The sequence below is a fragment of the Heptranchias perlo genome, chromosome 25, assembly GCF_035084215.1.
Source record: "Heptranchias perlo isolate sHepPer1 chromosome 25, sHepPer1.hap1, whole genome shotgun sequence".
Taxonomy (NCBI): domain Eukaryota; kingdom Metazoa; phylum Chordata; class Chondrichthyes; order Hexanchiformes; family Hexanchidae; genus Heptranchias; species Heptranchias perlo.
In genome coordinates, this window is record NC_090349.1 from 35038230 (window position 1) to 35065762 (window position 27533).

At 40.3% G+C, this 27533-nt stretch overlaps 1 protein-coding gene across 1 annotated transcript; it reads right to left on the minus strand.

Annotated features, from left to right (window-relative positions):
• Positions 1–419: 419 nt before the first annotated feature.
• On the minus strand, positions 420–27283 carry LOC137342209 (aldehyde dehydrogenase, mitochondrial-like). Its single transcript, XM_068005979.1, has 13 exons — positions 26816–27283; positions 22457–22561; positions 20753–20893; positions 17345–17424; positions 12541–12652; positions 10480–10608; positions 8669–8782; positions 7877–7979; positions 6693–6877; positions 5626–5790; positions 3703–3860; positions 1963–2077; positions 420–1119 (listed from the first exon to the last, which is right to left on the minus strand). The coding sequence occupies exons 1-13, from the start codon at positions 26939–26941 to the stop codon at positions 1087–1089; spliced, it is 1566 nt and encodes a 521-aa protein (XP_067862080.1). The 5' UTR covers positions 26942–27283; the 3' UTR covers positions 420–1086.
• Between the last annotated feature and the right edge of the window lie 250 nt (positions 27284–27533).

Here is a 27533-nt window from a genome sequence, read left to right on the forward strand (position 1 = left end):
GTTTCAAACTAGGTTTAGAAAGTTCTCAAGGGGCCTGCTGCTTTGAGAATGCAGATTTCTCTCCTGGACCAGGAAGTCTCAATTGCACCCAAGAACTCCTGGCCACAAATTGATAAGTGTGGTTACTGATCTGTGACTGGTAGCATCATCATAACTGCATCTTTAGTTATTTAGATCCAACCAAGAATCAGAAAGTCACTTATGTAATAAAATCACTAAAGATATAGATCTGGTGCACTCCAATGCACTCTTTCCTGCTGTACCAAATGTGTTTCTATAGGTTGATCACAGACCTGGTCATGAAGGATCCCATTGATTCATCTGTCCTGTTAAACCATCTGCAGTGGGGATTGACCATAAATCAGGGGAATATAGATAGATAACCAAAATGCATTAACACAAAGTGAAAACTCAGTACATTAATTCAATCTGCTTCTTTATTAGATGCTGTACAGTATATGATTTGCTGATATACAATTCTAAAGCAAATTCCCTGCCAAAATTAATACTCAGCACAGAAAATTAGTCCTTAAAAAAACTTTCCATCTCATCTGTGACTTTTGTACGGAACAGCAGCTTTAGATAAGATGTCTTCTGCCCATGTAAAATATGGATGGAATCCTTAGAATCATTTTCAAAGATTTAAGAGAAAGAAAAACTTCTAGAAACCAGTGGAATTCTAACAATGCCTAACCAGCCAAATATTTTACTTTGTAAATGTTCAAGACAGAAATCCTACCAAACCAATTACAAAAAGAACCATAATTAATATTTTGGCTCAACTGTCCATCAGCCACTAAATTCTCCCCTTATGGAACTGCAGCTGTAAATATAATCAAAGCTCATCACATACTTGAGGGAATTCTACAGCATGTGTTTATTTTCTGCAGTAAATTATTTTAGTTTATCAAGAGATAAAAGCTACTATTACATTGATCATTGGGTTTAAGGTTAGTGAGATTGACTATATAAATCAGACTTTTCATTACACAAGCTTTAATGATTGATTTAGTCAGTTTAAATGTCTCATGTTCTTCAGGATTCCATTTTTAAAAACACTAAGGGCATCTAAAGTCAGTGGCTGGTTTATGAGCTCTTCTGGAGAACTTTGACGGTCACCTGAATGGAAAAGAAAATAGATGATTTATTGTTTTCTGAAAATAAAGCTCCAACCCTCAGCATTCATCTTTACATCAGCTTACTGCTATAAATGTCTGCCTCCTAGCTTTCTATGTGGCTGCTACTAGGATTGATTGGTAGAAAGTGCTCCTGTTTGCAGAATAGACAGGAGTACCTGCTTTTTTAATCTCTTTTCTCCCCCTTCCCCACTTATCCTAGTGACCCAGCAGAGAGAGGATAAATTAGAAAATGCAATTCAGAAAAGACAACACTTATGTTTGAGACCTCAAGAGTTCAAAGGCTTGTTTTATCGGGCCTTATCTTTGAATATGCCTTTAAAAAGTTTTAAAATATAGCTTTCTTGGCCACTCATGTGAATGAATTACCCAAATTATGCAGTTAGGAAAAGCACCAGGTTTTATTTCTGGTCCATGCAGAGATAACTGATCTGAGCTCCAGTAGCACTCCAATTGGCTGGAATTGCCTGAACTGGGGATGGGAAAAAAAAACAGCAGAGATGCTGCTACCAGTGATCCATGTTGGATAAGTGTGTAGTTGTGGACACTCGGCAAGGACAATATCAGGCTTAGCTACAAATAACCTGCTAACCCTTAGTGTCTATGCTCACACATGAAAAATGGCCCCCTGGCTGAGGTAGTGGAGGGATCCAGGTGACTGTAGATAGCATTAGTTATTAGAGAATAGAAGGGAAAATAAAGTGTTATGCATTTGTGTATTGTAAGACATTATTTTGGCCCAAACTAAAAAAAAATACCAAAACCCTGCATGAATTGGTATAATGATTACCACATTCTAATCTGGGTTTACTTTGTTATCACTCACAGTCTTTACTTCTGTGTATGCCTCTAATCCATATTCACCAAGTTCCCGCCCAGTGCCCGAAGCTTTGTATCCACCAAATGGAGCTTGAGCCCCAAACACATCATAGCAGTTTATCCTGTGGGGAAATAAAAAATTATGAGGTACAAATTTAGAAACTAGCTCAAAAATTCCAAAGCTTTTCTTGCCTGATGGTACCTTTTATAACCATGATCGTGCCTTTATAACCAATCATTGGAAATTCTCAGAAGTCCAAATAAATTGAGATCAACTTGAACACCCTCTAATTACTCTGGATTTTTATTTCAATTATCAGATGATTGAATATTTATGCATGGTAGTACTGTGCAACTCTTTGGAAAGTAATGAATGTGAAATAGCTGAATTGTTACAGCAAAAAAAAGTACATTCGCCTTACCCAAACAGCTGTGCAAGATACATGTGGAGAAATACTAGGGAGAGGCCAACTACGGTCCTCATCACTTAAAAAAAAATCCAAGTTTGAACTGGGCAGTCACTTATATTGGCCATGATAACCATTAGCATGAACATCAATTTCAAAGTTGCCAGTTATAGGGACTCAAGTGCTCAGTTTATTTTGGGCAGAAACAGTTATGCTTACTCACCTGTGATACTGTATGAGTGAAGTACATGAAAAACTGAAATATTTTAAAAAAATTCAACACCACCATGCACAATAATCCCAGCAGCTGAAATTTAGTGCCCTAATTAGGTGTTTAAACAGTTGTCTCACTCTCTACTCCTCCAGTTTTCTGATGACCACAGCCGGGGTGAGGTTGGTGCCGTGAAGCTCGCAGTCCTTGATCAGGTCTAGGGTCCGGCAGTAAGAGGTTCATTGAGGTAGTGGTTCAGGGAGCTGTAGATGCTGATGAGCAACAACATTCTTATAACGTGACCACCGCATATAGAAGAGCAAACTGTGTTCGCACAAATGCACCCGCTATAAGCGGTGGAGACTGGTAGCACTTATTCAAAGGTGCACAATTAATTTTAGTTGGGACTGCACCAGTGCAGTCCATTTCACAACTCTGGAGTATCCTAAATATCCATTTTTCCAAATGCATAACAAATCGAACTATCCTTTATGACAGTAGAGTAGATAGAAAGAAACTGTTCCTATTGGCGGAAGGGTCAAGGACCAGAGGGCATAGACTTAAGGTGATTGGCAAAAGAACTAAAGATGACATGAGGAAAAACTTTTTTTTTTAATATACACACAGCAAGTGGTTCGGATCTGGAATGCACGGCCCGAGACGGTGGTGGAGGCAGATTCAATCATGGCCTTCAAAAGGGAACTGGATAAGTACTTGAAAGGAAAACATTTGCAGGGCTACGGGGAAAGGGTGGGGAAGTGGGACTAGCTGGATTGCTCTTGCATAGAACTGGTGCGGATTCAATGGCCTCCTTCCATGCTGTAACCTTTCTATGATTCTATGATAGGACCCACATACAGAAGATTTAGGCTTTGTTTAATCTTTGACTTGTACTGGAAAGCAGTCATGGGCATCAGGCAAGACTCAGATGTCATGCACCTCATTGTCAAATACCTTCTGACATTCATGGTCACAAATGAGGAATGGCCACTTGTTTGAGGAACTGTTGCCCTAGAAGTATTTTACCTCAGTGTTCAGGCAAGTAGAAGAGAAAACTGGAAAAAAAAAATGTAATTGTGACATTATAGATTACAAGGTGGATGTACTGTGACTATACAAGGAAGCTTACCAGACAGTTCCTGCACGCAGCCCCTGAGACACATAGTTGGCCTTATTGATGTCATTGGTAAACACTGCTGCTGCAAGTCCATATATGGTATCATTTGCTCGCTTAATCACCTCCTCCATTGTCTTAAACTTCAGAATCTGCATCACTGGTCCAAAGATCTAGGAGAAAAGAAAACAGAAATGAGAATGCATATTAATTCTGCTATATCTAATAGCACTTCCAACATTGCCTCCTAGATTTCTAGCAAGCTCTGGACCTGATAGAGTGGAAATAACTCTTAATAATTAACAGCTAGTAGAACAGAGACATCGCCATGAAATTTTATGTTAATAAAAACTGGAATAGATATCTAGGTGTGAGCTACAGGCTGTAATCTAACTCGACAAGTTCAGATGAAGCCAAACCAGAATGAAGCCTGAACAGTCACCTGAATGCTAAAATTAGATTACACCCTTAACATCACACCCTGCTGTCTGTAATCTGCATTAGTTATCATGGCATCTTTTAAAAAGTGAGTTTTGCGCCAGGAGTTGCTAATAGTGCCATCAATTCCACACTATTGGTAACTGACACTAAGGGTCAACAACTGACATAATTACCATTGATTTACAGAAAGAAATATGTTTTTCCCCTCCCCTTACTAAATATACTGATGCCTTACTGGGCTACAGTTCCATGGCTGCTGGTCTTCCTCTGATGCATCACCCACAAATAGCCACTAGTCACGTGTGTGCCTTGATTGAGTTTCGACAGGGTACTCAACTGTCCATGAAGGAAGATAGATTACAGCTGAGAACACCTTCTTAAAAATATTGTGAAATTCTAAAGAAATGTTTTTTTTTAAAACAAGTGAAATATTTAAGTCAAAAATTGAGTAAGTTTCTCAGTTTAGAAACACCTACATTTATATGGTGTCTCAAATTTTTCAAAGTAATTCACATAATGAATTATTCTGAAGTGCAGTTGTGCAGAGAAACACAGTAGCCATTTACACATTGCACAATCCCAAAAACAGCAAAGAAGAACTTGTTATATAACACCTTTCACATCTTCAAGGTGTCTCAAAGTCCTAAATGGCCAATTAAGTACTTTTGATGTGCAATTGCTGTAGTTTTGTATTCACAGCAAGGTCCCACAAACAGCAACGAGACAAATGACCAGACAATCTGTTTTTAAGTGAGTGATAAATGTTGGCCAGAACACCTGTGCTCTTTTTCAATTAGTGCAATGGGATCTCTTGTGTCTACCTGAGGGGGCAGACAGGGCCTCTGTTATGTTGAAGGAATGCTGCATTGTCAGAGTGTCAGCCTGGATTATGTGCTCAAATCTCTGGAGCGGGTCTTGAATCCACAATCTTCTGACTCAAATGCAAGAATGCGACCAATGAGCTAAAGCTGACAATCGAGATGAATATTTTTGGTGATATTAGTTGAGGACAAATATTGGGTATGACACCAGGAGAACTCTCAGCTCTTCAAATAGTGCCATGGGATCTTCAACACCCACTGAAATGGGTAGAAAGGGCCTCAGTTTTAATATCTTACACAAAAGATGGGACCTCTGACAATGCAGCATTCCTTCAATAAAACACTGGAGGTGTCTGTCTAGATGACATCCTTGTCTACTGAGTAAGGGGAATTTGGTTTATGAATAACACGGTTTGTTTTCCCAGGGAGGTAGGGTAAGACTTTTGTGTTCTCTGAAGTAGGTGATTAGCAAGTGAGTGGAAGGGACGTCTATGGTAACATAATTGTATAAGGGTTGTGGGATTATGATCTTTTTAAAATTTTCTTACGTTCAGAGCATGAAGCCACAACCTTCTGACCAAAATGTGAGAATGTTACCAACTGAGCCAATGTAACATTTACCAATTAAAATTTCCTGAGCACTAGTTACAGCATAAAAGCTGGTGCATGGACTTGCCTCCTCCCGAGCGATAATCATATCATCCTTCACATCTCCAAATACAGTTGGCTGGATGAAGTACCCACGGTCTGCTGCCACTCCTCCTCCACAGAGTAGCTTGGCTCCTTCCTTTTTTCCACTACTAATGTATCCTAGAATCTTATTGAATTGTTCCTCATCCACCTGTAACAATCATCCATAATCAGTCACCACTAGTTGTTATATCCATAGAAAGGTTCCAATGGCCAGGATTAGTAGCCAATAACCAAATATCAGTAAGAATATTGAACAATTATTCACATTCACAAATGACTATCCCCTGGGACTTAGGCCCCAGTGAAGTTAATTGTTTTTTTAAAAAAAACTCAAAGGATCTTTCTTTGCCATGCCCTGCCCCAAATTTTCTCCTCTCCCTCCTTGAAGGTTGCCAACTCTTGCTGGAGTTCAATTCCATTGGCACCAGCTACTTTCCTGCAAGTGGCCATTCTTCATTTGCGAGTCCAGATAGCAAGTGTTGGTAGACTATTCCAGCATGGAAGGCATCACAGCTATCAGTGAATCTTTAAGCAATTTTTTTACCCATCGGGTTAAGAATATTTGGCTATTGCAAAGATGTATGGAAGACCATCGCCAAATCAGAATGCAAGCACTAGCAAGAAACTTGGACCACATAGCAATGATTTTTCTTTTGAGACATCACTCCATTGATTTCCCTTACCATAGATGCATTCTTCAGCTACGGCTTCATCAATGAAACACAGCTAGGGGCGATAATCTGCTCCATAGCACCTCTCCACAATTACATGGCTGAAGCTAGTGATTCTATTGTGCACACCAATATGAACTAGGCATGCAAGGCAGCTACTGGGTGTGATCAATACCTCAGAGAAGCTAATGACCAAGTAATGTATTGACTTGTAGTAGGGCCAACAGTAGAAAGAAATAAAAACTATGTGTAATGGTAAAAAAAATCATACAAGATCTTTGCATAGCATGAGGGACCATGAGGTAGCATTCATTACATGGTAAAGGAAAATAGCAGAACAAATTCTCGAAACTAGTTGTTCAGTTCCCTCTACACCAACCTGTGGCCCCTGCTCATTCTTGGAGTCAAATGGATTTCCTACAGTACGACGTTTTGCTCTTTCCACACTCTGCTCTACAAATTGATCGTAGACAGATTCTTGAACATATGTGCGCGATCCAGCACAGCAACACTGTCCCTGGTTAAAAAACAGAGCCGTATGGGACTCTTCAACTGCATGGTCCACTGGAAAATGAACAGAGTAATCAGTAACAGTTAGAACATTTCCTGAGAGTAAATTTTGATTGGGAGAGGAGAAATGATTGTAAAACAAATTTCAGTTTATCTAGAGATTGCCATGGAGAAATATTCTTTAGTTTAATATTGTCTCCCAAATCTTCTCCATCAGCCCAATCTGCAGAATACTAGTTCCTTCAGGTCCTAGTTACCATTTCATGATTGTAAGAGGGAAGGGCAAGGCAAGCGACAAGGTTATAGGTCTACAAGTATCCAGCAGGACTTCTGCAAGACCAGAACAGGTCAATTAACTTCCAATAATTCTCTTTCCCATTAGGGGAAAAATACCTTTCCTCAGTTAACTCAACCAAGACCAGGAACTCCATATTTGATGAAAAATGTGAAACCCACCATTTTTATCATTCTGTGGCACTGTACACTTGTGCAGCATCATACAGATCACCATGGAGATTTGTCTAGAACCAAGCCAAAGCTGAGTGCACTCATCTTGAAATCTTCCCGTTTTAACTCAATCTGTAAATTTCTCTTCTTCACTCTCTCTCCTCCCCCACCCATCTCTCGCTACAGCAAGATGCGTGACAAAAGGAAACATGTCAGTTTGACACAGATGGGAAAGAAAAATCTTTTAGATTGAAGCTACTCCCAAAAGATGGATTTTTACTTCTGACCACTTAAATTGGATATGCAAACTCAAGCCATGCAAATCAGACTCGGTCAGCTTTTCATAAATTCTTAAGAGGGGCAAGAAAGATGTGAAAGGTGCAGAATTCAATTTTTACTCATCTTCATTTCTCGCTTTAAAACAAAACAATTATCTAACAAAGCATTTATTTGATTATATATGTAGGTCATCAGCTGTTCGGCAACAACCCTAACAGCCATAAAGAGTGGGTTTTATTTCTCCTCCTACCCTCTCTCGGAAACAAACAGAATCACTGCATTCTACAAGTTAACTGTTCAAGTCCTAAGTACAGTAGCACTTCTTACCATCAGCATCAGAAAGGATAATGTTTGGGCTCTTCCCACCCAGTTCCAGTGTCACCTTCTTCAAATTACTTTTTCCTGCAGCCTGCTGGATCAGGTGGCCAACCTGCGAGAGATCATAAGACAGGAGCAGGCTTTTGAAAAACAAGCACCTTAAAAAAAATGTTTTAAAACTGAACTGCCAGCAGGAAGCAGTGAAATAATTACCAGGAATTGTTCAGGAGACATAATTCATGAACCCAAAAGAATTTTTTCCAAAATCATTAGTTAGATAATCCCTAAAGTCAGAATTAATTTCTATTAAAAATTTTTATCTGTTGCTGGTGGTCATGACCCACTAGCTCCTGTTCATGTGACATCTACACACGAAGTCCAAGTTATAAAACTCAAATTTCTTGGATATTGAGCCACACAAGAGCTTCACTATGCATCACTTAATTCCAGAGCTCAGAACTAGCAATGTGACTATCAATTGCAGAACTGTCTGCACATAATTTGAAGCAACTTTTTGTAGTAACAGGAAAAGGAATGCTGGAAGTACACAGGTTGGTCAGCAACTGAAGAGAGAAACTGGTATGTAGCAGGGCGGTTATTGTATGGTGGCTTATAATCAACCATCCCAAATAAATAATGTGTAACTTAAAAGCCTGTAAACCTATTGCACCAACTTGTCCAGTTCAATTGTGGATTACATTTCCAGCACAGATTTGTATTTTATGATAGAGTTATTCACTGATCCAATCTGTACCAAAATGCCAGGAGGGTAACTTAAGGGGTTGCAGTTTCCAAACTAACCTCGGTAGATCCTGTGAATGCAACTTTATCAACATCCATGTGTGAGGCAATGGCTGCTCCTGCAGTTTGCCCAAAACCAGGAACAATATTCACAACACCTGGTGGGAATCCAGCCTGTCAATGAAAAAAGAAATGTGACACAGAAAACAAGCATTTTATAAATCCTGAAAATCTGTGGGATGCAATCCTGGCAATAATGCCATGATCATGCTCACCAGGGCCATCCAGTGCTGATCCTGCTGAATTTTGCAGGGCGAGTGAGGCCATCCTATTTACATGGGGCCAATAGGCCCTTGCACCACTATGGCTGCAACCCACCTGCTATCCAAGATGGAGGGGTGCTCAGGCCCCTCCCCCAAATCCCATACATGACCCCGTGACTGATACTGAAAGTTTTGGGAAAAAATGCCAACTTTGGTTTGGGGGGTTTGGGGGGTTTGGGGGGGTTTGGGGGGTTTGGGGGGTTGGGGGGGTTGGGGGGGTTGGGGGGGGGGGGGGGGGAGGGGAAGTCCAGGCCTGGATCCCTCTTCCAGTGTGGTCACTCACATCAGCAAAGTGATGGAGGAGTCGCCAATACTACTATCAAGTGGCACTCACCAATAACCTCCACAGGTGCTGAGTTTAGGCTCCACCAGAACCACTTCACTCTAGACTTCATTACAGCCTTAGTCCAAACATGGACACAAGAGCTGAATTTCAGAGGCGAGGCAAGAGCAACTGCCCCAGGCATTTTAGGCAGCATTGCACCAAGTTAATTCCTGGGATAAAAGGGTTGTCCTATGAGGCGAGGTTGAGTAGAATAGGCTTACACTCTCTGGAGTTTAGAAGAATGAGGTGATCTCATTGAAACACAAGATTATGAGGGGGTTTGACAGGGTAGATGCTGAAACATTGTTTCCCACGTCTGGAGAGAGTGCAGAACTAGGGGGCATAGTCACAGGATAAGGGGTCAGCCATTTAAGACTGAGATGAGGAGGAATTTCTTCACTCAGAGGGTTGTGAATCTTTGGAATTCACTACTCCAGAGGGCTGTGTCATTGAATATATTCGAGGCGGAGATAGATAGATTTTTGGACTCTAGGAGAATCAAATGATACGGGAAATCCAGTAGGAAAGTGCAGTTGAGGTCGAAGATCAGCCATGATCTGATTGAATGGCGGAGCAGGCTCGAGGGGCCATATGGCCTACTCCTGCTCCTATTTTTTATGTTCTTAAGTATGTCCAAGGAGTCCTAGTAAAATTGAGGTCAATGTGGATCAAGGGAAAAAAGCTCTCTAGTGGCTGGAGTCATATCTGGCATAAAAGGAAGACGGTTGCGGTTGTTGGAGGCCAATAATCTCAACCCCAAGTGCACTGTGTGGTATGTCAAAGCAACATTCTTCAAGGAAACAGCAGGACCCATTTCAGGTTGCTTCAACAGATGCAACTGTTCAGACCTAGGGATTGTCAAGTCCAGCATTCATATCTTGTGCAGCTTCCTTCCTCTTTCCCTTCTCCTCCCTCCCAAGCAGAGTGCAGCACGCCTTTGCTGAAAGCATCGCATTACAGACTGCCACCAGGCCTGCCGTCGCTACTCTGAAGCTGATCTCTAAGAAGTGTGGCTATAGGTGAGTTGCCTTGTAACTTTCCATCCTTCAACAAGAAAGGGGTGGTCTCATCAACTCCTCGTAGACAGCAAGGTCAAATCAGAAACTTGTGAAGACAAACCCACTGAGCAATATAGCACATGCAAATGCAATTTTTAAACCACAATATTGTTTGATCACATTATGTTTAACTTTAACACTAAAAACTTTAAAACCTTGCCCAACCTCCTTGATTAAATTTGCTACATAGAGTGCTGTTAGTGGGGTCTGCTCTGCCACCTTCATCACCACCACATTGCCAGTTGCTAGTGCTGGTCCAAGCTTCCAGGCCTGCATCAACAGTGGAAAATTCCACTAAAAAGATAAAATTTTGAAATTAGTTTTAAAAAGACAAACACAGCCATTACAGTAAGATTAATAATGATTCAGTTTCCAAAAATACATTCAGGATTAGAAGCTTAATTCTAATTGTGAAGCAAACTGTCCAAGTTCCAGATTCAATACACATTACCACTATTTTGGTGGCCATTAGCAACCGAATTACTGATGTTGGCTACATATTTATTGCCTCACTTGAGAGAAACAAGTAACTTTTGGGGTTATTCCGGGCACTGTACATGCTTCAAGTTTCAGTAGAGTGCAGGTGTGTTTAGGGCAGTAACCACTTTCATATTAAAAAAGATATATGAACAAGTTTAACAAAGTATTTTTAAAAAAAAAAGTAAAGTAGCTTTGGTGAATTACAAAGTTACAGTTGCAAGATGGGTGTCTAGTTGTAAATCAATTTGAACTTTTTCAAATTACTTTTTAAAAAAAAAATTGACTTAGACAGCATGACTGCAACTGCTGTGTTACTCCTCCACTCATCCCTAAGGTTTTTCACACCCAAAAAGTGGTAATTACCCCCTTACTTCTATTTGCCAAATTGTATTGATATGCTGTGTTAGTTGTATTTTTTTTTTAAGAAAGTGAAGACGACATCAAGGCCCACCTTGATAATTGTCTCCCCTGTGCACATTACAATCCTCCTTCCTGAAAATTTCAAAAGCAGTTGTGAATACAAGATTTATTGCCCAAGAATGAGAAAACTAACTTGTACATTTTGAAAACCAGGTGAGGAAAAATTGTACCTTTTAGTCAATTACGTCAAGTGTGCTGCCATTTTTACATTTCCATTTAAACAACTAAAATGACAGTGGTTAGTGGTTTAAACAATTGAAAGTACAAAATTATAAAGTGGCCTATGGCATACTGTTTGAACTATCCTCTAGTAATAATTTAGCATCTTTTCACCCATTTGCTAAAAAAAATCAATAGTAGTCCACTTGATCGGCACCCCATCCATTGTCTTAAACATCCATTCCCTCCACCATTGGTGTACCATGGAGGCACTGCAGCAACTCGTCAAGGCTTCTTTGTCAGCACCTCCCAAACCTGCAATCTCCACCACATAGAAGGACAAGGGCAGTAGGTGCATGGGAACATCACCTCCTCCAAGTCACACACCATCCTAACATGGCCGTTCCTTCATCAAAATCCTAGAACTTCCTGCCTAGCAGCATTGTGGGAGTACCTGTAATCCTAAACTGTCTTACTGCAGTTTGTTTTAAATTGTGTCTGCCAGAAAACTTCTGAAGAGTCAAGGAGAAACAAAATGGAAGCATGTTCATATATGGGTTAAATGGGCTACAGTGGCACTGATTGACTGAGGGTGGATGATGTCATGGTCATGTGGATGCCACATGGAGTGGAGGGTATATAAAGAACTGCCTTAAGGGGGAAAGGAGCAAAGAACAAAGGGACAGATGGTTTCAAGACATGATCACCTGTTCTCCAAAGGATTGGGATAATAGCCATCATTTGTACTTACTGCCTGGTTGCTGTGTGTAACTAATCGTACTTGGATCATTAATTATTGATGCCACCATATTGATTATCTTGAACTGATCAACACACTTTCACCAAACGGACTGTAGCAGTTCAAGGCGGCGGCCCACCACCGTCTCACGGGCAACTAGGGATGAGTAATAAATGCTAGCCTTGTTAGTGACGCCCACATCCCAAGAATGAATTTTTAAAAATGCTGCATTTTAGAATTGCAAATTTGGTTTCAAGCCGATTCGACAAGCAAAAGGGAGTGAACAGATACTTCTTTCCCCTATAAAAAACGTTTAAATATAAACACAAATAAAATTTTGGGGTTCAATGTGAATCAAGAACCTAATAAATTTCAGTCAAAATGGAAATCAATCTTTCCTCAACAATTTTTCCACACTCTTCACTTACCGGGATGATTTGCCCACACACACCAACTGGCTCATGACGTGTATAGCAGAAGTAGTTTCCATCTATGGGAATGGTCTTACCATGAAATTTATCAGCCCAGCCTGCATAGTACCTATGAAAAATTCAGTAAGGGTTAAGAGATGATAGTTTCAAGTTATGCCATTAAACTGGTTTCATAAAACCACAAGTTGTGTGTTATGGAGTCCACTAAGAAAAAGCCTCACGATGATTTGTGAGCTCATTTGTACAAATGGATTCAACTAATAACACAAAGTATTGCTGTCATGCAGTTATAGTTGTCTATGCACAATATAATGAGAATGCTGCAATTGAAAGTAACCACATTGAAATCTTATGCATGGGGTGGGGGAAAGAAGGGAAGGTTAATACTGTAATTTTTCCTTGGATTAGAGTTCAAAGCAGACATTGCTCAAGCATGAATCGGTACTGCAGATACGTGTATACATGTTTGCAGCTGGGTTAAAATTTGTATCAGATCATGCAGAATTTTCAGTGTGCATTATCAGGAGACTTATAATCAGGGGGCCAAAGTTTCATCTCCTGATTGCTAGCCAGTGACCTCTACCAGACAATGCATGCATGGAATTGGGTGGAACAGGCTATGCGGTGATGCCATCCACAATTAAATAGCCCACCAACACTGTCTATTCTAAGACATGAAAGAAATTAGAATTTTTTTTATTTAAAAAGAAATAGCACATATTCCAGTGGTTTGATTTCACAAGAATATTTTCTTAAAAATCAATAAAAGGCAATTGTGTGGGTGACGTTACAATCCAACATGGATGAATTATTGTGAAGCAATCACCTATAAGCCATTTGTTTTGACATTGTCATCTGTCATTTGTTTCACCTCAATGGCAGTAACAAAAATGAAATCTGAACAAGTCCCACAAGTTTTTTCTCTCATCTACTTCTTAGCTAAACTGTGCCTAATGACTTACCACCGTCTTGACCCCCCCCAGCTCTGACTTTGTTTCATTAGGTCAACTTGCTGTTTTAATAACCATACTTTTGGAAATTATGACGGTCTGAGCTGAATTTGATGCCTTTCAGATTTTGACTTAAAGGAATTTAGCTCATAAAATGGACTGCACGAGAGTTAAGATTGGGTGGAGGACGCCAAGAATTGAGCACTGTGATAATGGCCTGTGCATCATTACTCTCGAGGAACATGTAGATTTCATTCTTAATTGGGAGCATGTCTTAGCTACAAAAGTGGATGATTTGATTAATAAAGGATCATTGGAATGACAGATTTTCTAAATTGCAGAGGGCTCTCCATGACTGCTTTGTGCAAAAGTTGCTTTAATAACTTTCTAATTTACTGCAATTTGTCCAAATGTGAGCGCAGCACCTTGCCCTGATGCCCCAACCCACTATTGTGAAATTGGTCTTTATTTAGATGGAGAAACATACAGCAAGACATGCTAAGCATCTTGCAACAGCAAGTCCAGAGTCTTGCTTTTCAATATGGTCTTTCACTTGAGCTACTTATCCATTGGTGTTCTTAAAGCTCAGATAAAACCATGCAATGTTACATGCTTTATCCTAACAACCTTAAGTCAACCTATGATTTAGGGTGTTAATTAGATTTTAATTGCACAAGGATTTTTCTGTGGTAGGGAAAATTTTGGAATCTTTAAAAATGAAATTATTAAATATCTAGATGAAGAAAAACTAAAAGCAGCCATGGATTTCAAAAAGGAAGATCATGCTTGAAAAACTTAACTGCGTTCTTTTAGGAGGCGACAGATATGGTAGATGGGGGAAATGCAGATGTGATGTACAAGGACTTTTAGAAAATCTTTGACAAGGTACTAGAGGAAGAATAGCAAATTGTACTAAAAACTGGTTAGTAGGGAGAAAACAGAGTAGGCAGTGAGTGCCGTTATTCACAGTGGTTAGAAATAGGTTCTGTTCTGGAACCACTTCTGTTCACTGAGTACATCAATGTTGTGGATATGGCATGAGTGTCCAAATTTGCAGATGATACTAAAAAAATAGTAGGTGTAGTACGTAATTCTGATGATCAATAGAAGCTGCAAGGGGACATTGAAAATATGATGGAATGGGCAAAAAAGTGGCAGATGGAATTCAACGTCAATGTGAGATAGGTCATTGATTAAAAAAAAAAGTAACTATACTTTGAACGGGGGGAGATTTGGTGATGTGGAAAAGCAGAGGGATTGTGGGGGTCAGGTTCACAAGACATTAAAAGCTGCCCCTCAAGCAAATATTGGGTTTTATGGCAAGAGGTATAAAATATTTTTTTAAAATGCAACAGTGAATCTATCTAAAACCTTGGTACGGCCATAATTGAAGCATTGTGTACAGTTTTGGGCTACACACTATAAGAAAGATGTTGAAGCAATAGAGAGGGTACAGCACAGATTCACGAGGCAATACTAAATCAGACTCCAAAAACCCATGTAAATTCAGAGAGAAATCAATTTTTAAAAAAAATTAGAAATCAAGTAAATAAAAAAGGCACAGTTTAGCTGAAGGATAATGTACAATTATTTACAAAGTTCACAGATTTCAATGGCTGTTCCAAAAATACTGGCAAGCATCTGCTTGCAGCAGTTAAGTTAAACTATGTTTGGCAGAATGCATATTTTAAAAAAAACCAAAAAAAACTCTTAGCCTCACCCGTTTCCTTTCATCTGCAGAAGAACATTATTTTTATTCTGCTGTGTTTTAGTTATCAGCCAAAATTTTCCATGTCAAACAAAACCTGAATTTGAAGCATACTCACTGGATTTCAGACAGTCTTAACTCACCTCCCCCAACTTGGAACACCTGACAACATTGTGTCAATGAAGGTGTTCTACTGAGCTGCCCCGCCCCACTTCTGTAGCCTATCCAAAGTAAACATTTGACCTTTTGGTTGGTGATTCACTGCGCTTGTCTGTACCCAGTTCTGAATGTGAGAATTCAAGAGATAGGTTTTAGTTTAGTTTGGGTAATATTTGAACTTCAGTCTGCTACTTTTATCTTCCACTAAAGTGATCCAAAACATCTCAGAAAATTATCCCTAGGAATATTTATTTCATACGTCCAATTAGTCTTCCATTTCTTAGGCTTAGAAATTATAGGGTACTATCACTGCTGAAAGGTCTGAACTCACCTCAAGTCTTCAAGACAGCTACCCTTTAAATAAGTTAGCACTGAAAATTAGGTCGCAAGATGTGTGCGCATCACATTGGTGGTCATGCACAGTGCATGATGTATGCGACACAGCATGCACATCACACGTGTGATGATATCACAAATGCACCAAGACGAGAGAGAATTTGGGCTTTTTAAATTGATAAATAAATAATAGATTATTTTTACCTATCCATTAACCTGAAAGAAATGTGGAAATTTATGTGGAAATTAGTTTTAAAAAATGTAACTTTATAGATCCATGTGTAGTCAGACTCTAATGGTTGGGTCTTACAAATGTTGCGCAGATTCCTCCTTCCGCCCACCCCCCAACACTGATAATTTTTCTCCTCCTCTCAAAGGAGGTAATTCTTTTCTGGGGTGCTGTGCCACAAGCATTAGTCATCCTCTGGTATTTCACTCAAGAGGCCACTGTTCATGTGTGACTCTTGATAGCAAGTGTTAGCAGGATACTTAAATGTGGGGGCAGTGATATTCACATATATGCATTTCCAGAAACTCTGGAGCAGCAATCAAGAATGGAAACTGACCAATTTTTCCTTCCTAGGAGTTCCGAGGCCAATTTTGGTATTCTTACTGCTAAACACCACATTGTATAAGCTATGTTTCAATAGGGGGTGTACTGAGCCTTCACATCCCATGTTCCTCTCTCCCACCAAGTTTGAGATTGTATTTATGTAGTTTTGATCACCAGGGCTGGAGAAAAGGTGGCACTTTTGTTCAACACATGTAACACATCACAAGCTTATTTTGTTTTTTTTAAAAAACTTCCCATCCAGAATCCTTTGACAAAATTAGTACTTCCAAAAGAGTTTGTACTAATGACAAAACAATAATGTTGAAGACCAGAGGATTCCATCCATTATCAAACTCAACTCAGATTACTGAGATGGTTAAATACTTAAGTCCTGCTACTTACCCTCCAAATAACAGCTTTTGCTTTCCTTATTTTAAACAGCAAGATGTGCAAAAATTACAAATACAGCATCACTGTCTACTTTAACAGCCTCATTATTTCCTGAGCAAATTCCTCATGCATCTAATTCTGAAAAGTATCTACATCAGTATAGGTCTAAATGTAGCAAATATGGAACAGGACATAATTTACTCAGCCCTTCAATGAGTTATCAAACAAATATCACAGTTCAAATTTGAAACAGTTGTCTTTCCCAGGTCAAACTTTGATATTAGAATAGTCATGGCCTTCAAATACTTCACACACTTGCATTAATCAGCAATGATTTGGGATACAGCACCAACATTTTATTCTTAGTATCTGTTGGTCCACAAGAGAAGGTCACAAATACAATGAGAGCATTTCTTGGAATGTCCTTCAATGTTTTTAGACACAATGTTTTCAAAAGTAACCCCAAAACTGATTTAAAAAGAATTTGAGGCAAAATATTTAGGGTAAATAGGACATTGCTTGTTACAGATCAGTGCATGATTCACTTAGTAAAGGGGCCCAACATTTATTGAGGAGAAACAGAAAACATTAAAACTTTGTGAAGTTGAGAATCCTAATATTTACAGTCAGGCAACACTATTATATAAACCCACTCGCTTCTAACAAAAGGAACAAAGTGGAGAGGGTGTGTAAAGTAATGTGTACCTGAAACATTTAATAACCAAATTTAGGTCTGCCATGTAGGCTATGTGGTATGGTTTTCCATTGTCCAAGGTCTCCAATGACTGAAAAACAGGATGGAATTAAAATTAAGAAGTGATTATTAATCAGAGCCACCCTCAAACACATCAGTCCCTTTCAAGGGTAGGCCAGCAAGTTTCCAATTAAAACACTAAGCACCACTACAGCAATAAAATTCACTCATCACCTTATTGGTATGCATCAATATTTCTATTAGGGCAGTGTAGATTTTATCAAAGGCACCTCAGTAACTTTAACAAGCATGTTGTTTTGTCTGTTGAAATTCTCAGACTGGGATCAGAATCAAACTACCCAAACTCACTTAATTTAGGACTCTTACAAGCACCTAGGAGAGGATTTCATCCCATATGTCTGGGTTGAATAGAAACTTAAGTGGTTGAAGTGAAAAGATAGCGTGTTAGGTCGCTGTGCTATCCAGCCCCGTTTGAAGAACAAAACTTAAATCTACCCTCAATCTGTTAAATCTGATAACACTAACCAGTATTTGGTAAATGACTAATCAGTTATACTGGAATTTCAACTTTGTTTCTAAGTATAGCTTTGTTACTTAAAAACCAAGTAGATAGAATCAACAAAAGGTTATTAAACTAATCCAGTTTGCTCTATCATGGTTCTCCTTTAGGTCTAGATACAAGCAGCTAAACATCATTCCCTCATCCCAAAGCCATATTCCTCCTCTTAAAAATCATGAGTTTTAACTTGCAATAACACAAGGCTGCATTATGGTCACTACATATGTTGACAGCCAAAATGATAGGACCACAGAAGGACCATAGAAAAGATACAGCACAGAAGGGGGCTATTCTGCCCATCGTGTCCGTGCCGGCTCGAAGAACAACCAGGTGCCCATTCTAATCCCACCATCCAGCACCTGGTCCATAGTCCTGCAGCTTACAGCATTTTAGGTGCAGGTCCAGGTACTTTTTGAAAAAAAAGAGTTGAGGGTCCCTCTACCACCAATTCGGGCAGCAAATTCCATACACCCTCTGGGTAAAAAAGTTTTTCCTCATGTCCTCTCGAATCCTTCCGCCAATCAGCTTAAATCTATGTCCTCTAGTTCTTGAATTCTCCGCTAGGGGAAACAGGTACTCCCTGTCTATTCTATCTCGGCCCCTCAATTTTGTACACCTCAATCAGGTCACTCCTCAGCCTCCTCGGCTCCAAGGAAAACAACCCCAGCCTATCCAATCTCTCCTCGTAGCTGCAATTTTAAAGCCCTGGCAACATTCTTGTGACTTCTCTGCACTCTCTCCAGAGCAATTACATCCTTCCTGTAATGTGGTGACCAAAACTGCACACAATACTCCAGCTGTGGCCTTACCAGTGTTTTATACAATTCCATCATTACATCCCTGCTTTTGTATTCTATACCTCGGCTAATAACGGAGAGCATTCCGTATGCCTTCTTCGCAACCTTTTCTACCTGTACTGCCACCTTCAGGGACCTGTGCACATGCACTCCAAGGTCGCTCACTTCCTCTACCCCTCATTATATTCCCGTTTACTGCGTATTCCCTTTTACTGTTTGCCCTCCCTAAATGCATTACCTCATACTTCTCCGGGTTGAACTCCATTTGCCACTTTTCCACCCACTCCACTAACCCATTGAAATCTTCTTGGAGTCTACAGCTAGCCTCTTCACTATCAATTACATGGCCAATTTTTGTGTCGTCTGCAAATTGGCCAATCATGCCCCCTACGTTCAAGTCCAAAGCATTAATATATACCACATACAGCAAGGGACCCAACACTGAGCCCTGGGGCACACCACTGGAAACAGATTTCCATTCGCAAAGACATCCATCGACTTTTACCCTTTGTTTCCTGTGAATGAACCAATTTTGGATCCAATTCACCACATTTCCCTGTATCTCATGGGCTTTTACCTTTCTGACCTAGTCAAATGCCTTACTAAAATCCACGTAGACAACATCCACTGCACAACAGTCATCAATCCTCCTTGTCACTTCCTCAAAGAATTCAATCAGATTTGTAAGGTATGACCTTCCCTGAACAAATCCATGCTGACTATCCCTGATTAAACCATGCCTTTCTAAGTGACAGAATCAATACCGAGATAGGATAAACTAATAGTTTGCCCACCACCGAGGTAAGACTGACTGGCCTATAATTATTCGGCCTGTCCCTCATACCCTTTTTAAACAGTTGCACTATGTTTGCAGTCTTCTAGTACCCCGCCTGTATCTGGTGAGGATTGGAAAATGATCCTCAGAGCATCCGCTATTTCCTCCCTGGCTTCCTTCAATAGCTTAGGAAACAATCCATCTGGCCCTAGTGACTTATCAACTTTCAAGGATTCCAGTCCCTCTAGTACTTCCTCTCTTGTTATGTTTACCTTATCCAATATTTCACACCTCTCCTCTTTAACTACTATGTCTGGATCATCCCTTTCCTTTGTGAATACGGAGACAAAATATTCATTTAAAACCCTACCCACATCCTCTGCTTCTACATACAAGTTACCCTTATCATCCCTGATAGGTCCCATCTTTTCCTTAGCTATCCTCTTGTTCTTAATGTACTGAAAACATCTTTGGGTTTTCTTTAATCTTACTAGCTAATATCTTTTCATGCCCTCTCTTTGCTTTCCTTGTTTCCTTTTTTATGTCATCCCTGTACTTTCTATGCTCCTCTAGGCTTTCTGCAGTATTTAGTTTTTTGTGACAGTCATAAGCTTTCTTTTTCTGCTTTATCTTGCCCCATATACTTCTAGACAACCAGGGGGCTCTAAATTTGGCAGTGCCACCCTTTTTCTTTGAGGGGATGTGTCTGCTTTGTACCCGTAGAATTTCACTTTTTAGTGCTTCCCACTGATTTCTTAAGTAGTTGTGTCCAGTCCACTTCTGCCAAATCACCCCTTAGTTCTGTAAAATTTGCCTTCCCCCAATTTAAAACATTTACTCCGGATTTAACTCTGTCCTTTTCCATAATAATGCTAAAACTAACTGAATTGTGGTCACTATCCCCAATATGGTCACCCACTGTCACTTCACCCACTTGCTCATCTTCATTTCCCAGGACTAAATTTAGAATTGCATCCCCTCTTGTTGGGCTTGTCACATACTGGCTAAAAAAGTTCTCTTGGACACCGATCAAGAATTTTGCGCCCTCTGTGCCCCTCACTGTCCGAATCCCAGTTGATGTTAGGGTAGTTGAAGTCCCCTGCTATTATTGCTCTCTTATTTTTGCACTCTCAATAGAGTGGTTAACATGGCTGAGGGCACTTTCGGAGAGAGTCTGACAACGCCGCTGCAAAAAGTTATAGCAGAGACAACGCGAAGAGGGCTCCCAAGTTCAATAAAACTTTACAATTTCTTACAAAGAACTTACTGCCAAATATGCTTTATCACGCTCAATGAGGTCAGCTAGACGGTTCAGAAGGACCCCTCGCTCTGATGCATCCATTAATCGCCATGGTGATCCAAATCTAAATGCTTCTTTTGCTGCCTTCACTGCTTTATCCACGTCAGCCTGCGGACAGATTAAATACAGCACGAGCCCCACACAGCACAGAAAGACAGGAGAACATCGGACAATATTCATCGAAGCAACGTGATCAGAACACTTAAGTGACCATGCCAGTTAACAGAAATTAAAAATCCCAAACACTTCTGTTAACTCAATTTTAGCCACTTTCATTGTAAATGAACACTCTGCTCCATCAGTCAACAACAGTTTTTTTTCCTGTTTAATTTTGCCTTCTTGTCCTTTTTTATCTAATTTCATTTGTCGTCCAATTTTCTCCCCCCCGCTCCCACTCCTGACCGTGTTGATTCCTTGGTGAGGTACAACTCCACAAGTGCTAGGTGCCTTCCAGTAACTTGCTTAGGAGGCTAGTCTCATGGTTTAGGTTCACACGTGAAGTATTAGTTATATGCTGTGGGGATATCACTGTTGAGCTCAAACAATGTCCTCACATATGTACTTCCAGCATGGGTCACCAAGTAACAGTCAGTAGCAGGAACCCTAATCCAGGGACAAACAGGTCAACTGTAGCACTCACTACTGTTTCCCCATCTAAAATCAACCAACTTAGCACAGATTGTGGATCAAACCTGGAACCTTTATGGCCTGTATGGCTCAACTCCACACTGCCCTAACCATCAGGGATGGGAAGTAGAGCACTGTTTACAGCTTTATCACCTTTTAAACATATCTAGTCTTCACAGAGCCCAATGTATTGTCCCAGCATCTACAAATTCCAGAGGTCACTGCATAGTAGTCAGGAGCAGATACCCATGGCCATTTTCTCTTCCCCATCCTAGATGCTCAGTGACCAATTATAGCATCCCTGCTGTTGCCTGGCTGTGATCAGCTAACTCAGACTGGGGACCCAACCTGTTACTAGTCTGCATAGCTCAGAGGAGGAGCCTTAACTCAGCCATTGGGACCTTTTAAAAAAAACAATTGCTCCACCCCGTCCCCCCACCACCCCAATTTTTCTTCCTGTCCCGAAAGCACCATCTCAGGTGCTAGTAGCTTCCAGTATGTTAGCAAAACAGCCACACTTTACATGACAGTCTAAATAATGTCAGCATTTTGACCATGTACAGCATCACAGCCAGTCCTATTCTCTCCCAACAACCAACCAACCGTCCTCCCCACCACACTCACGTACTTTCCAGAAACAGTGAATCCTGGCTGATTTTTCTCTTCCCTACCCAAGGGGCACTGAAGCCAACAGTTGCCTCAGCAGAGTTCAGTTAACTCGGCACAGATGAGAAATCCAACCCAATGCCATCTGTGCGCCTTGGTACTTTTATTCACTAGGCAATCAGGAGTGTTTACTTATTTATGCTTCAAACAATTTTCTATTACAATTCAAGGCATCTGTGAGTGATTTTTCTGTTTACACAATCTTACCAGTATTCACAATGAACACCTGAACAATGAATAACACATTTTCCATACATCTGTACCTACTTAACAGAATTGAACATGCAACAGGCTAGGGACACATAGGAAGCAGTTGGTCCAAAAGAAAAAGGACAGAGGCTTATGAGCAACGGACAAGTGGAAAGAGGCCCAAATTACCTTATCTCCCTCGGCAACTTGGCAGATGATTTCCCCTGTGGTGGGGTTAATGGTTGGGAATGTTTTCTTACTGACAGCATCGTGCCATTCATTGTTGATAAAAATCTGCAACAGGAAAAAAGTTGATATCTTTGTTGAGGGTGGGACATTCATTCTCTCTCCCATTTCTAGGGCTCCCTTTAATAGTGAATGAGAAAGCAGGGCAGACTGTTCCCAGACAGACCTCGGTCACTGCAGAATTCAACCAACAGGACCTGCACAAAACTCAGGTGATGATTCTCCATCTAATTTTCTCTCTTCCACAGCATGTCCAAGACCAGGAAGTGATGTGGCATTGGGAAGGTGCACTAGTACCATTCATTCAATCATCTGTACTGATTGAATGTTTTTCTTTAGTTTCCAGCAATTTCTGATCAGTTATTTTTCAAAATTATTTGAAGAAAAGCTGGAGGACAAGTTTTAAATATTTTATTCAGAAAGTTCATAAAGTGGTTTAAGTGTTTTTAAAAAAATAATTGGAGAGAGAGGCTGCTCAAGAGTCACTTACATTTTAGATCAATCAAATTGAGTACTACTGCACTACATGTTATATTACAACAGAAATTCTCTCCTGGCTGTGAAATTTTAGATGCTCCAGTAACTTTTGAACTATCATTAACCAAATCATTGCATCCTTTCAAGGAAAATTGTGATTTGATTTGTAAAATTCAGTCAGACAGGTGTCAAAGACTGCAAGTTTACAGACAAATTATCTCTGATGGCCAAGCCATCTAAAAAAGGCTTTATTTTATGGGTGCACATTGGAGGTAATTTTTCAAGTTTGTTCCACAAAGTGGGAACTGCATCCATTGAGTCAATATAAAAGAAAATCAGCTTGGTTTGCACCAGTGTAACCGTACAAAATTAACCCCACTGTGTCAGCATTATCAATTTCTGGATAATGCTGAGTATCAGTACTTAGTAACATGGGATGCAAGCTTCACCCACCATTCTGACTTGGATTTGGCTTGATTGACTTTTCTAAATCTAGGGGCCTTTCAGGCTGGGATGGAATCAGCAAGATATTTTCCAATTCCACACAGAGCCACGCACCATTTTATAATCTTCAAAAGGAGGATTTAAAGGATTTTGAAAAAAGAAATAATTTCAAAATGCTTCCTTTTAGAAAAAAGGATCATATTGCTATTTAACTGCTTCTTGATTTTTCCTTTATAAATTTGTCTTGCAGTCAATTCAATGTGATTTTAGCTTGAACTGTACATTCAGTTAGCATGGTGTTTCTTCACCTATCAAGGCAATCATGAGTTAAAATGGGTATTCCATACAGCTTTCCAGTACATTACTCCAAAATTGCAATTGATAATCACAAATGATTTCCCATTCACTTCATACAAGAGGTATACATGTTTAAGAGCATTAGAACATAAGAAATAGGGGGAGTTGGCCATATGGCTCCTCGAGCCTGCTCAGTCATCCAATAAGATCATGGCCAATCTTTGACCTCAACTCCACTTTCCTGTTTGATCCCCATAACCCTTGAACATATTCAAGCACTCAGCAGCCCCAGCCCTCTGGGGGTAGAGAATGCCAAAGATTCACATTCCTCCTCATCTCAGTCTTAAATGGCAACACCTTATCCTGAGACTATACCCCTCAGTTCGAGACTCTCCAGCCAGGGGAAACAACTACCCTGTCAAGCCCCCTCAGAAACTTGTATGTTTCAATGACATCACCTCTCATGCTTCTAAACCCCAGAGTGTATAGGCCCATTCTTCTCCTCAACCTCTTCATAGGATGACCCTCTCATCCCAGAAATCAATCTAGTGAACCTTTGTTGCACCACCTCCAAGGCAAGTATATCCTGCCTTAGGTAAGGAGACCAAAACTGTACACAGTACTGTAGGTAAGATATCATCAAAGCCCTATACAATAGTACAACTTCCTTACTCTTGTACTCCAACCCCCTTGCAATAAAGGCCAACAAGCCATTTGCCTTCCTAATTGCTTGCTGTACCTATATGCTAACATTTTGTGTTCCTTGTATAAGGACACCCAAATCTCTCTGAACACCAACATTTAATAGTTTCTCACCATTTAAAATCATCCACTTTGGAAGGAAAAATAAAAAAGCAAATTATTTGAATGAAGAAATACTACAAAATGCTGCGGTATAGAGGGATCTGGGTGTCCTCATACATGTAAAGTCAATATACAGGTGCAGCAGGTAATCTGGAAGACAAATGGAATGTTGCCTTTTATTTCTAGGGGATGGAGTATATAAGCAGGGAAGTCATGCTACAACTGTACAGGGTGCTGGTGATACCACACCTGGAGTACTGCGTACAGTTCTGGTGCCCTTATTTAAGGAAGGGCATACTTGCATTGGAGGCAACTCAGAAGATTCACTAGGTTGATTCTGGGTATGGAAGGGTTGTCTTATGGAGGAAAGATTGAACAGGTTGGATCTATACTCATTGGAGTTTAGAAGAATGAGAGGAGATCTTATTGAAACATACAAGATTCTGAGGGGATGTTACCCCTCATGGGGGGAATCTAAAACTAGGGGGCATAGTCTCAGAATAAGGGATCACCCCTTTAAGACAGAAATGAGGAGGAATTTCTTCTGCCAGAGGGTCATGAATCTTTGGAATTCTTCACCCCAAAAAGCTGTGGAGGCTGAGTCATTGAATACATTCAAGGCTGAGTTAGACAAATTTTTGATCAGCAAGGGAGTTAAAGGATATGGGGAAAGGGCAGGAAAGTGGAGTTGAGGTTAAAAAAAACAGATCAGCCATGATCTCATTAAATGGCGGAGCAGGCTCAAGGGGCCGAATGGCCTACTCCTGTCTCTTATTTTAAAAAAATTCTGATTTTCCTTTCTTCCTACCAAAGTGAATAACCTCACATTTGCCCACATTATACTCCATCTGCCACCTTCTTGCCCACTCGCCTAACCTGTTTATATCCCTTTGCAGACTCTGTCCTCCTCACAGTTTACTTTCCCCATCTAGCTTTGTATTGGCAGCAAACTTGGATACATTAAACTCTGTCCCTTTATCCAAGTCATTAATAGAGATTGTAAATAGCTGAGGCCCAAGCACCGATCCTTGGGGCACCTCACTACTTACAGCCTGCCAAACTGAAAATGACCCGTTTATCCCTACTCTGTTTTCTGTCCATTAGCCAATCCTCTATCTATGCTAATATGTGACCCCCAACCCCATGAGCCCTTTTCTTGCATAACAAGTTTTTATGTGGCACCTTATCGAATGCCTTTTGAAAATCCAAATATACTACATCCATCGGTTTCCCTTTATCTATCCTGCTAGTTATATCTTCAAAAAAACTAATAGATTTGTCAAACACAATTTCCCTTTCATAAAATCATGTTGACTCTGCCTAATCATATTTTGATCTAAGTGCCCTGTTACCATGTCCTTAATAATAGATTCCAGCATTTTCCTGATGACTGACATCAGGCTAACTGGCTTGTGGTTCCCCATTTTCTCTCTCCCGTGTTTCTTGAACAGCGGGGTTACATTTGCTACCTTCCAATCCGCTGGAACCATTCTAGAATCTAGGGAATTTTGGAAGATCATAACCAATGCATCCACTATCTCTGCAGCTACCTCTTTTCAAGGATGTAGGCCATCAGGTCCAGGGGATTTATTGGCTTTAATCCCATTAGTTTCTCCAGTACTTTCCCCCCCCCTCTAAATGATACTTTAAATTCTTCACTCATTAGCCCCTTGATTCCCCACTATTTCCCCAACATAGGTCCATAGAGACTACCTTGTTGCTAGGAACACAAATGAAGACCACTAGAAAAGCCTGAATTGAAACATTCCATTTACTATTCTCCACCCCCCCAAAAGACACTGATATCACTCCAGTAAAAAGCACCCCCTACGTCCTAGCCTTCAGCCAATTCCTTATTCTTTCCAAGATTTTAGTTTGATTCCCTGTCACTTTAAGCTTAAGGCATGTCTTCCATAGAGAACGTTGTAAAAGTTTTTTTTTAAAAAAGTCTTGCTACAGCAAGCTATAAGAGATTTCCAGTGCCAATGTCCTTGAAATGTCAATTTCTCAAAAGCAGTCGAAGACAAAGCGTTTAGCAAAAAAAAAACAAAATGGAACAATTTTCTCAGTTCAGGACAAGACGAAAACTTGACCCAACCCCCTTCTTTAGACATACTACCCTTTACGTGCTCGTTATACCTACACTATATTTCATGCAGTCAATGCATATTTCTACATATGCTCATTTAGTAATGTTTCACACTCGTTCCGTATTTTTATACTTACAATCGATCTTTTGTAACCCTGCTAATTATCATGCACAGTGCTACTTCCCTTTACCTTATTATAGTAAATGTCTGGCTCAGTGGATGGGGCTGGAAGTGTTGCAGCCGCGGAATATCTCCTCACTCCAAGAGCAATCGCTCCCGAAACCCTGGGCAACCGACGAGCTATCGACCGCAACATTTTCTGGAAGAATACTTGACTGTGTTAAGAAATCGGGGAGAAGAACAAATTCACCCAAATCGGAAAGGGAGACACGCCCACACGCAACGCGCACGGTACCACCACCCAAACTGTCAATCAATTAACTGCAAGCAGGCAACTTCGCTTAAGAACAGAAAAAGCAAAATATCGCAGATGCTGGAAATCGGAACAGAAAAATATCAGCCAGATCTGAGGAGAAACATTGCAGGTCGATGACTTTGCCTCAGAATTCTTCCTGTGGAAGATCGGAACTAATCGATGACCTTGAGCCTGAGCCTGATCCTGATCCTTTCCCATCTCATCTGCTAACCGGCTCGTGACCGGTCAGTTAGTACCATTAACGGCCCAGGATTCAAAAACAAAACTGTCAATCGCATTCAAACCACGGGTCACGTGACAATGGTGCATTTTTATGAGATTCGCTTTCTTGGCTTTCCAGATTCTTGATTGGAGGGGAGGGGGAAATCATTAGGGGGAACTTCGAATGAAACTTTTAAATAAAGTTTCGCAGGACAAACATATAAAACCTTAATTAGTTGTACTAAGCTTTATGTGGCTCAACTTAATATCA